This window comes from Anticarsia gemmatalis, chromosome 7 (assembly GCF_050436995.1).
Source record: "Anticarsia gemmatalis isolate Benzon Research Colony breed Stoneville strain chromosome 7, ilAntGemm2 primary, whole genome shotgun sequence".
Classification (NCBI taxonomy): domain Eukaryota; kingdom Metazoa; phylum Arthropoda; class Insecta; order Lepidoptera; family Erebidae; genus Anticarsia; species Anticarsia gemmatalis.
The window spans coordinates 4,055,272-4,066,726 of NC_134751.1; the positions used below are offsets into that span (position 1 = coordinate 4,055,272).

The 11,455-nt window shown below is 34.6% G+C and overlaps 1 protein-coding gene across 1 annotated transcript; it reads left to right on the forward strand.

Annotated features, from left to right (window-relative positions):
- The first annotated feature begins 3,686 nt into the window (after positions 1-3,686).
- LOC142974194 (uncharacterized) lies at positions 3,687-11,083 on the forward strand. Its single transcript, XM_076116356.1, has 5 exons — positions 3,687-3,857; positions 4,412-4,565; positions 8,346-8,415; positions 9,082-9,148; positions 10,754-11,083. Exons 1-5 carry the CDS (start codon positions 3,755-3,757, stop codon positions 10,903-10,905), a joined length of 546 nt encoding a protein of 181 aa, XP_075972471.1. The 5' UTR covers positions 3,687-3,754; the 3' UTR covers positions 10,906-11,083.
- Positions 11,084-11,455: the final 372 nt, after the last annotated feature.

Consider the following 11,455-nt stretch of genomic DNA (forward strand, 5'->3'; position numbering starts at 1 on the left):
GGTACTATATTTACGTTAGGCACTGCAAATATTGATAGTTAATACAAAGACCAGCCCTGTCCACCGTTTATTTATACTTTTACTGATTTCTGTAAACCGCCTAACCTAACCACAGTTATATAATTAATCGATTTTAAGTTCTGACAGCTTATAATAAAGCTCAGAATTCATTTTTATATATACAACTTCTGACGAACACTCTGAGTTAATACCACTTGCTGTTTCCTAGAAAAGTACAAGGAACTTTTTTGTAACAATATTATTTGCTCATGCGAGCTGGAACGACAGTTAAAATTAGGTATGTTATTCATAACAGTGAATTACTGCATCGACGAAAAAAATTGAGATTTGGTTAGTTATTTTATTGTATCGTATAGCAGTTGATCCAATAAAATAACTTATTATACGACTAAAAAGTCGTCAGAGGAGTTAATGGCTTAGTTAACAACAGCCGCGGGGATCGAGCTCTGAGATTAAGCTACACTAGCCGAGGTTATTCTATGGACCATCTTATACATATCGAGTTCCTTTATGTTTCGGAAGGCACGTTAAATTGCGGGTCCCGGCTGTCATTTTCGAAGATCTTTGACAGTCGTTAAGAATTGTCAGAAGCTTGATAATCTGACAGCCAGTCGTACCGAAGGGTATCGTGTTATTACTCAGTTTACTGGGTGATGGAGGTCCGATAGGCAGTCGCTCCATGTAAAATCTTTATATAAGTATATAATTCTTCTGTAAGTGTGTATGTCACTGAACTTCTCTTAAACGACTGGACCGATTTTGATGAAATTTTTTGTGTGTGTTCAAGCGGATTTGAGAATGGTTTAGATTCTCAATTTTATCCGCTGGACAATGTTTTTTTGACGTGTAGACAGGACAAAGTCTGTCGGGTCCGCTAGTACTCATATAAAATATTAGGTCAGGGAAAAAGTTTTTTCACATTATAGTATCTATGAACTTGTAATAAAATCTCTTTGGCTTCAAGAATCACAAATGAGTACACGATTCATTAGGTTTATTTCAGTGAGCTCGTGAGGTACCCAAATATCGAGCTTTTTTGCGTAAAGAAAAGATTTTTTTACAAGTTCACACATACTATAATGCGAAAAGACTTTTTCACCCGACCTGGAATACTATTATCCAGCTGCAATCGGTGAGAATGGAAGCCGACTTCAACATAGTTAGAAGAAAGGCTAGGCTGATTGAGTCTTATATTAGTAGTCAATGTAGTGCCAAAGTTGTTCAGACCGCTCAAAAAGCCATGTCTTAACGTCCTTGATCGTAGTTGACAACTATCTGGGCTGACTTTTTGCGTGACGTCCCATGCACGGAGTCGCTCAGCTCTAACGTGGAGAGAGAAAAGGTTAAGTAGTGTTGTTTTACCCAGAGATGAGCCATCTATTGCTGTGTGTATGAAAGATTTGTTTACTAATTACGTGGCAATCGATTACTTCTCATTTAAATACGTTCATTATTGCTATAAGGCTAATAATCGTGATCCTTAAAACTTATTATTCTTTGTTGATAAAATACATTAATTACGGGCACTGGTATTATCAGTAGGGAAGGAAAAACGCTACTGCTTTTCTGTAGGTATTCGCAAGTACAATTTAGTCGATATCGGCACATATTGGCCTACAATAGATTTGCAAATACAAAACAACTGTATTTTTTACCATTTGAATTATTAAGCCAATTCCATTCTTAACCCCAGTTTAAGTCCCGAATATAATAGCTGTAAGTAATATATTAGATTGACTTTCATAGAAATCATAGGCAACTTAGACCAAGATGGCCAAATTTAAAGATAATGCTCTGAACATTTTTACCTTAGTTAATGTGCAATTGAAAGGATTAAGACCGAGAGCGTAGTCTTTTGATTTACATAGCTTGCAACAAATCTTAAGCCGGCTTTTGGCCATTAGATGGAGTATATTATCTTGAGTGTGAAAAACAAGCGAGATTTAATATAATGTTGTTAGAGCATATTGTATTTGTACTACAAGCGATTAATTATTATAGTTATCTTAAGATGTATTATATTTCTCAGTCAAAAACGGGCTATAAGCAACCAGCAAATGGAAATAGCGTAATAAACTGCTGTGGATTTCTGCAAACCACTAGCGCTCCTTAGCCGCAAGTGGCTGAACTAATGGCTCATTTCTACATAAATAAGGTATAGTCCATTGAAATGTTACATGAGTTTTACATTTCTTAGAGGACGCAATTTTATTTTTGGAATATATAGGGGGGGTCTATAGAAGCTTAACTTGAAGTTTGTGGGGTCGCCACTCTTGTCTTGAAAAAGGGGGTGGAAACACTTTTTCGCTATATCTCGGAAACTATGCGTCTTACAATAAAATTGTAAAAGCATAATTTGTAGCAAATTACTTTGCCTACAAATATGTTGAATAGTTTTTTGCCCTAAATCCACAATTAAAGAAGTTATAAGCAAAAAAGTGCAATTTTTTTTTGAAAAATTTTCTTCCGGCTCTAACACTAACTCAAATTGTAACATTTCACTACTGGACTGGACTAGTATCGAAAAAAAGGTCGTAGATTTTTTCTGACTTTCGAACTTACAATGAAAATATACAAGTGTGAATATGCACAGAGTTTTTCTTAGAATAACATTTTGCAGCAAGTGAAAAATTATGTTTAAATATCGACCTTTCAACTCTTAATCGAGGGGCCCCTAGTGAGTTGCGCTCTTGCTAAACGATGTATGGGTTAAGCACCCGTTGGCACGATCATTCTATGGATAGGTGCTTAGTGGTATTTGGCCCGGCTGTTGTCTATTAAGATAACGGACATAATATTGAGAAGGTATTTTATTTAACTCTAAAACGCATCATTTAATTGTAACAATCGTTATTAATTTTAATTAATATAGTACCTATAAACCTATGCATTTTATAATTATATTGTAATAATCGCAACCGGACAACAAAACAAGGAAAACTTGATTTTCCGTATATTTTTACTGCAAGTACCTAGTCAGTATCAATTTAAATGAGTATAACGGCTTTAGTGGGTATATATATGAGTTACTCATTTTATTATAATATACGTATACTTTTTACAAAATTGTATCTAGGTAATATTAAGATTGATTGATTGATTTCCCAATCTTTGACGGAGGACACCTGCAGAAAAATAAATCAGCACTATTAGAGAATTACGAGAAATAAGCATATATTTTTTATTTGAAAAACTTCAAGATGAGCACCTCAAAACCTATGCACGATTTAGGTTAAAATTAAAAGCCCCGGGCACAATAATAGACTCAGATCAAATTGCACAGAACTGAAAATCCGCTTATCGCAACTTTCGAATAAATTTGTTAAAAGACCCGATAATTTTATCACAGAATCTTTTCATATCATATATTCTACTTAACGTCATCTATTTTGGTCCTCATTATATTTATTTAGCTTTAACATGTTGCAGTAAATAAGGATTTTCTTATATAAAACCACTCGTTGATTCATATATTATTGTTCAACCGCAAGAGCATATAAACACCATGAAACTATTTACGTATTAAGATAGGGACTCTATTGCATTCTACATACAGTCAATAGTCCAATACGCCGAAGTCTATTGCATGGGTTTCTTATTCAAATTTATAAAAAACCCATTACTTAATAACAATATTGGATAGGAAAATAATAGTTCATTATACTATATATTCCTTTAAAAGGAGGTTGTCATACGTTTACACTTTTGAAGAGAAGAAAACAGACCAATTAAAATGAAAATTTTATTGATATTTTTAAGTACTCTGGTATTAACCTGTGCAAGAGTAATAACAATTACAAACACGTTGCAAGTGTCCCTATCCGACAACGGTATCGGTGAGTATGAATTATGATTCACTTTTATTATAAGGTATATTCGTTTAAAAGGGGAAGGCCCGCAGCGACCCAAGCAATCCAATATGGAAGTACGTTTTTTACTGTTTTCATTCTTTATGCAAAATAGATGACTTCGTGCACTCAAACAATGACTTGTAATTTTAGACCAAAGCCAATTTTTTACCGGAATATCATAAGCAAGACTATTATGAAGTTTTTATGTGGAAAAGTAGTGTAGTCTTACCCGTTTATTCATAAAAATATATGAAGTTATAAAAGGCTTATAAAGTGTTTTGTATCTTTTACTCCTTAGCGAAATGAAAAAGAGAAAACATATTGTAGTAGTATTTTAACTAAAATAGTTTTATACTGTGTTTAAGAATAAGACGGTTACTGTATGAGTATTATTGACTTGTATTATCAGATGTTGCTCTCAGAGATAGATAGCTAAAACGATTCATCATTTCAAAAGAAACTAAATATATAGTTCAAGTTCATAGTTTTAAAAAGTCCTCTCCCCTACAGTTCTTGACACTGACTAATATTTGTTTCAGACGGCAGGTTGGAGCCGATGAACCATCATTCCTACAAAAGCCCTACAGTAATAATGGAGACAGACAAATGCGACATGCAGTACTGTGAAACAGAATGTCAAGCTAGGGGATTCCACACCGGGGTGTGTGAGTCTTCTAGGTGTATTTGTTACTAGTTCAAACTAGTTCACTGACTGCCTCCGTGGCGCAGTGGTTTAGCCACGCCGATACCACTGCGTCGGGAGGTGGTGGGTTCAATTCCCACACGGAACAATTATTTGTGCGATCCACAAATAATTGTTTCGGTCTGGTTGTACTTTGTGTCCGTTGTTTGTATGTTTGTAAAAGTCCCCGCGACACGAGAGAAATTCTTAGCGTGGAAGATGTCTTTTAAAAAACACACACAAACAAAACAAAACAAGTTCAAATTTGAGGTTACGTATCTATTGAAAAAAAAAATCCGATTTTCTACAAACGCTCCTCAGTCGACAGTAGCGATACTGTGGATTATTATGCGAACAATATTCAAGATAGCTCTTTTCTTCGGTATAGATGCTGCTGAGCGGTTTCCTACTATAGACTATCGACAACCTATCAAACATTTGTATGAAACCCGATCAGTGGTCCAGGCTGCAGTAGGAACAGTTATTTTATTGCAATTGAAATTTACTCTTGGTACTCGATAGTACCGACTGTAAAAAATCGCGCAGCAGATTCTGTTTTTGCATGCAAGATTTGTCGATAATTACTTAGTAGTCGATTGTCGATATAAGCAAGGAATGCCCCTCTGCACCTCTGTACAGGAATTCAATCAGATTTAACTTTTTAAATTCAATAAATTTTATTTAAACTGCAAATTCTAAAATGTAATTTACAATTGGATTGAATAAGCATTGAAATAAATTAGTTTAAGGACGCAACAACGCTTGTTTTATTTATTAAAGCCTTAAAAAATCTTGGAATTAATCGTATGACGGGTAATTTATACAGGGTGTCCCAAAACTCAACGATAATCCGTGACAGGATGAAAGGCCAAGTCATACTGGTTCTAGGAAAAATAAAAAAAAAATTCCATATCACTTAGTTCAGCAATAATAGACACTTTTCAAAAAAGTTAAAATTCCACACCCTTCGTCGCATTTTCAAGTCCTGTGATCACCAATGTCACAATTTCGCTGTGCTTTTTTGAATTTCGTGATCTTCATTAAATATGCTATTAATCGTAAAACAAATTAATGCAAAAAACATTGTTAATTTAATAAAAAAAGTTAAGTTTTAGTGAGTCATGGTTCACAAAAATATCGTTAGTTAACTTTGACGCTTCATATTGAAAAAAAAATGTACTACACTACCCTTGGCAAGTTATTTCAAAAGTTGGCGCATTTAATCAAGATTTCAAAACTGTGCAACACTTGTCACTTTTCTTGTCATTAAAAATGTTATTTTTATTTGAACGACGAGTATACTCGAAAATGGACGAACGCAGTGGTACAATTGTATGGCGTCCTCGTTCCCGCGATCTAAATCCAGTAGATATTTTTTACTGGGAATGCGTAAAAGAAAAAGTTTATTCGAAATCAATACAAAATCTATCAGAACTTCGCCAGAAAATTTACACAGCGTCAGAGGTAATAAATGCAAGGAATTTTGCTTGACTGGTGCAAAGGTCTTTTGTAAGGCGTTGCAGAGCCTGTATTCGTGCCAGAGGAAAACAATTCGGAATTACTTTAGTTTAAGGAGAATAATTTAATAAGAACGATGGTTCGTTCATTCTTTTTTTTTTATTATCATTACCTATTATGTTTATTACATTAAATATTGGTTATGGACTGACTCAATTACATCTTTACTAAAAATAATTGCTTTCCTCTGGCACGAATACAGGCTCTGCAACGGCGTACAAAAGATCTTTGCACTAGTCAAGCAAAATTCCTTGCATTTATTTCTTCTGACGCTGTGTCAATTTTCTGGCGAAGTTCTGATAGATTTTGTATTGATTTTGAATAGACTTTTTATTTTATACATTCCCAGTGAAAAATATCTACTGGATTAAGATCGGGGGAACGAGGAGGCCATACAATTGTACGACTGCGTTCGATCCATTTTCGAGGATACTCGTCGTTCAAATAAAAATAACATTTTTAATGACAAGAAAAGTGACAAGTGTTGCACAGTTTTGAAATCTTGATTAAATGCGCCAACTTTTGAAATAACTTGCCAAGGGTAGTGTAGTACATTTTTTTTTCAATATGAAGCGTCAAAGTTAACTAACCATATTTTTGTGAACGATGACTCACTAAAACTTAACTTTTTTTATTAAATTAACAATGTTTTGTGCATTAATTTGTTTTACGATTAATAGCATATTTAATGAAGATCAAGAAATTCAAAAAAGCACAGCGAAATTGTGACATTGGTGATCACAGGACTTGAAAATGCGACGAAGGGTGTGGAATTTTAACTTTTTTGAAAAGTGTCTATTATTGCTGAACTAAGTGATATGGAATTTTTTTTTTATTTTTCCTAGAACCGGTATGACTTGGCCTTTCATCCTGTCTCGGATTATCGTTGAGTTATGGGACACCCTGTATAGACACCGGGTAAGAAATCAATCTACAAAATCAACCTATATCAGACACAATAGTCGATCTCACAAATATTCTTTTAGTTTTGGTTGATTCTACAATCCCTTCTTAAGTTTCTCGTGTTATTTATTGTCTTGGCCTCAAATGATGCTGATACTAAAGCTTCATGGTATGCATAGGAAATGAAAACATACCCTCATTACATAAGTCTAACCTTGTAAATGGTTTGTGTGTATATTGCTACACCTTACACTTCAATATAACACCTTCGAATATAACAGGCGTTATGCTATTAATTATTAAATATCATTGGACAACTCACACACGGTCATTGGATTTCAAACTAAGCAAAGTTTGTACTATGGTAACCAAATAAATGATAATCATACTTATTTATATAAGTATATACTTGTAAATACACAATATGGACTCATATGGATAAATCGACAACCAGGCTCAGAATAAACTCGAGTATCTGACTCGAGTTAATCACACAATTATTTGTTCCGAGTGGGATTCGAAATTTCGAACACACCACACGCGGCGCTATGGTACACATAGCATTAGTTAATTTTTAATTTTATATTAAGTATAAATCAAAAAATATCGGTATCCGTGAAAAGTCATGACAGTTGACTGTATAATGCATATTTACATTAAATACATCCATGTACTAAGCAAACGTGATAATCTGGTACCTAGAAGCGCAGTATTATATATATGTTACTGTAAAAGCCCGGGCTGTGGTAAATCCTAAGATTTTCCGGTATATCCTAAGATTTACCAACTCTCAATGGTAAAAGTCCGAACAATTCTTTTATTTCGAACTTTTACCCCTATTCACTTGGTAAATCTTAGGATGTACCTCAAGGGCAGGTAAATGTAGCTAATATAAAATAATTTAATAGTTATAAAGAGGGAGTTTTGGGCAAACCGACATGGGTAGGTTAGGTTAGAAGGCTGAGGTGGGAGCGAGCGAAGCGAAGCTCCCACCTCAGCCTTCGTGGTCATTTTTTTTTAAACCACCCAGAAGGAGGAGCCCCGCGAAGCGGGGCTCCGGCGACATCTTCAAACTCTCATTATAACTATTTTACGGCATATAATTATATCCCTAGCAATATCGTTATATTACGGCTCAAACACATTATAATCAACTTTTACCGTGTCATTATGTAAATCCTAAGATTTGCCAATTAAATGGTGGTAAAAGTTCGAAATAAAAGAACGTTCGGACTTTTACCATTGAGAGTTGGTAAATCTTAGGTTTTACCGGAAAATCTTAGGATATACCACAGTTCGGGCTTTTACAGTAACATATACATAATAGGCATAATGTACTATTAAAAAGGCCCTACACCGAGATATTATAGTGTAGGAGAATCTTTATGGCGTCCAAGTAAAACAACTCCTATTGCCATCCCTCATCAACCCGGAACCGATGTAATTGCATTATGCGCCAACAGGCCGTCAACTAAAAACAATAAAGTTATGTTTTTTTTCTTAAAACCCCGTATTAAATAAAGATTTAAAAAAAAAGTAATTTTTCCAAGAGTTGGCTCTAAAAGAAAGAAAAAAGAAAAGAAAATATGTTTATTTTTAGCGCTCAGCACACACGCCATACGCCTTAGAAATAAGTTCACAAATGTGTATAACTAACCGACTCGCGCAGAAGAGAATGAGTCAAAAATTTCCCCGTTTTTGTAACATTTTTTACTGGTACTCTGCTCCTATTGGTCGTAGCGTAATGGTATATAGCCTATAGCCTCGATAAATGGGCTATCTAACACTGAAAGAATTTTTCAAATCGGACCAGTAGTAAGTAGCTGAAATTAGCGCGTTCAAACAAACAAATAAACAAACTCTTCAGCTTTATAATATTAGTATATGTATATAGTAAGGTATCGAAATGGTGTATGAGTGCGTGTTCGTAATAGCACACATTGAAAAGCTACGTTATCTATTCTGTGACTAGTATATAAAACTGTGCTAGCACTGAGTTCGATTAATCACATCAGTCATTCCCAGCTAAGCTCCGAGAGGAACGGTTGATTCACCAATATGAAGGTTTTGTTGTTAGTTTGTTTCGCCATTGCCTTTGTTGCCCAGGCAACTTCTGCTAGGACGTTCTCACTTAAGGACTTAATGGAAGTGTACGAAGAGGCTCAAGCCGTAGGTAAGTACAATACAAGTTTTTGACCAACTTATCTATAAATATTTCTTGTAAGAATATTATCTCAATTAAATGTACCGCGGTCCATTTACTTGGTGCAAATGTTAATCGAAACCAAAATAAAAAATACGTGAGCAAAAATATGGGTGTAAATACTTTTCCTTGATATCCACAGATAAATCAATAATAAAAATACATAAAAACATTAAAAAATAGTAGGTCTATATAATTTGGTCAATAAAGTTAATTCATAATACTAACTTGACTGCCCGCGTGGCCCATTGGTTTAGGTTGCCACGCCAATACAATTGCGTCGGGAGGTCGTTTGTTCGATTCCCACACGGAGCAATTATTTGTGCGATCCACAAATAATTGTTTCGGTTCTGGTCGTGCTTTGTGTCCGTTATTTGTATGTTTGTAAAAGTCCCCGCGACACAAGAGCAATTCTTAATGCGGGAGTTGTGAAAAAAAATTTAAACTTTTTATGTTTTCTTACTTTTCTCAGTTAAGGTTTATTACATACTAGCTGACCCAGCTCCGCTCACGCATTACGCATTTTTTATTTATTTTCTCCTTAAATACCCTCCCGTGTCTTAATTACAATTTTGCTAAAGCAATCAGTTAAATTGGTGGAGCCGTTCTTGAGTTTTGCACTTAGCGAAAGATTTTGATATTCATTTTTAATTTTTAGTTTTTATTAAAAGATAAAATAAAGTTAAAAAGTGTCCTGCGTCCGTCTCTTGGTTTAAGCTCCACCAATTTACATCAAAATTAGTTAAGCCTTTCTTATTTTAAATAATGTAACTAACACTACTTTCTCCTATATAATATAATAATATACAGATTAATAGTGGTTACCTACTTAACAATTATCAATTCTTATAACTAGTTTAAATGAACTATCGTTAATGTAATTTTCTTTTATTTTCTTATAGTAAAAAAATATTATGATCTCACAGTTTTATCGAGTTCTCGACTTCCCGGGAGTTCCCGGGAAATAGGGCTCGAGAAGTCTCAGTATCTGGGAACAAAAAACAGTCAGGAATTGAGAAACCCTACCTATCTAATCGTTGCTTCGCAACATCTAGCGAGTAGATACAGTGTCGACCAGTAGCCTATACCAAATACAATGCTTGGTTTGTGTGAATACAGAGAATAATGTATTATACCAAACGATCACTGTATTCGCTCATAGTTATAGTTTCTGCAGTGAAATTACTTGTGTATAAATTAATAACTTTGGCCGGCCACCTTGCTATTAAAATATGACTTCTTCACGAATGGAATAAAGAACATTGAGTACTTTCCGCAAAAAAATCTTATTTTATTAAGGCCGCAAAAAAATCCTTTTTTTGCGGCCCTAATAAAATAAGTAGCAACAAGTCATAATAATTCAGTGAAGGAACAATCCTACTGCTGGGCAATGGTCTCCTCCCGAACAAGGGATGTATCAGGCCTTGAGTGCAGCACCCTTTGCAAGTGCCAATAGGGGACTTTCAAGATATATATGTTACTGTAAAAGCCCGTAAGGTTTATGTACCAACTCTCAATGGTAAAAGTGCGAAAAGCAAACTATGAAAGTACTAATAGCAATTATTATTGTTTCAGAGAAGAACCATGTCCACGTAGCGACTGAAGCTCTGTACATTCCTACGACTTTGAAGGACTGCAACAACTCAGCTTGCCAACTCGTTTGCACAACACTTGGCTTTAAGCACGGCACTTGCGTTTCTTCTACTACATGTCATTGTTATAATTAAAATATTATTTTGTCAAATCTTTATAACGTCGAGTAAACTCTGATTAATGAAACAGTGTTTTATCTTTTTGACTCATAAGATAGGTATACAGGTTCAAAATTGATTGGAAGTGACAGAACACTATACATAAAAATAATAAATAAATGTTAATAATATAAATATAATTGGACAACTCACACACGGTCATTTGATTTCAAACTAAGCAGAGCTTTTATAAGCCAAATAACTTATAAGTAAGTGGCTAGTGGGTCAGTGATGCCGTACCCTCAGGGAGCAAGTGATCTTAGTTTAACGTCCAGCGGGGCCTCTTCGTCCTTCAGCCGCTCACGTCCATGTTGCCCCCTTGTTGCATTTTGAGCAACTAATTTAGAATGGCCCAGTTTGTTAGTACCATAGTAAAATTATTATTTTGCCCAAGAATAATTATGTTTCTCTTTAGCTTCTAAATCGAACAAACCAAGTGCCTGGCTGTTCGAAAAGACTATGAAACTAGTCTACAAGTTAAAAACTCATACTAATAAACATCGTGAAAGCTCTTCTTTAAATTATT

Bases quoted from the DNA above. Each gene is read 5' to 3' on its own strand.
- LOC142974194 (XM_076116356.1), top strand. From the start codon at position 3,755: ATGAAAATTTTATTGATATTTTTAAGTACTCTGGTATTAACCTGTGCA. The intron at 3,858-4,411 runs GTGAGTATGAAT...TATTTGTTTCAG, and splicing joins CCTATCCGACAACGGTATCG to ACGGCAGGTTGGAGCCGATG. The intron at 8,416-9,081 runs GTAATTGCATTA...TTTGTTGCCCAG, and splicing joins CTCATCAACCCGGAACCGAT to GCAACTTCTGCTAGGACGTT.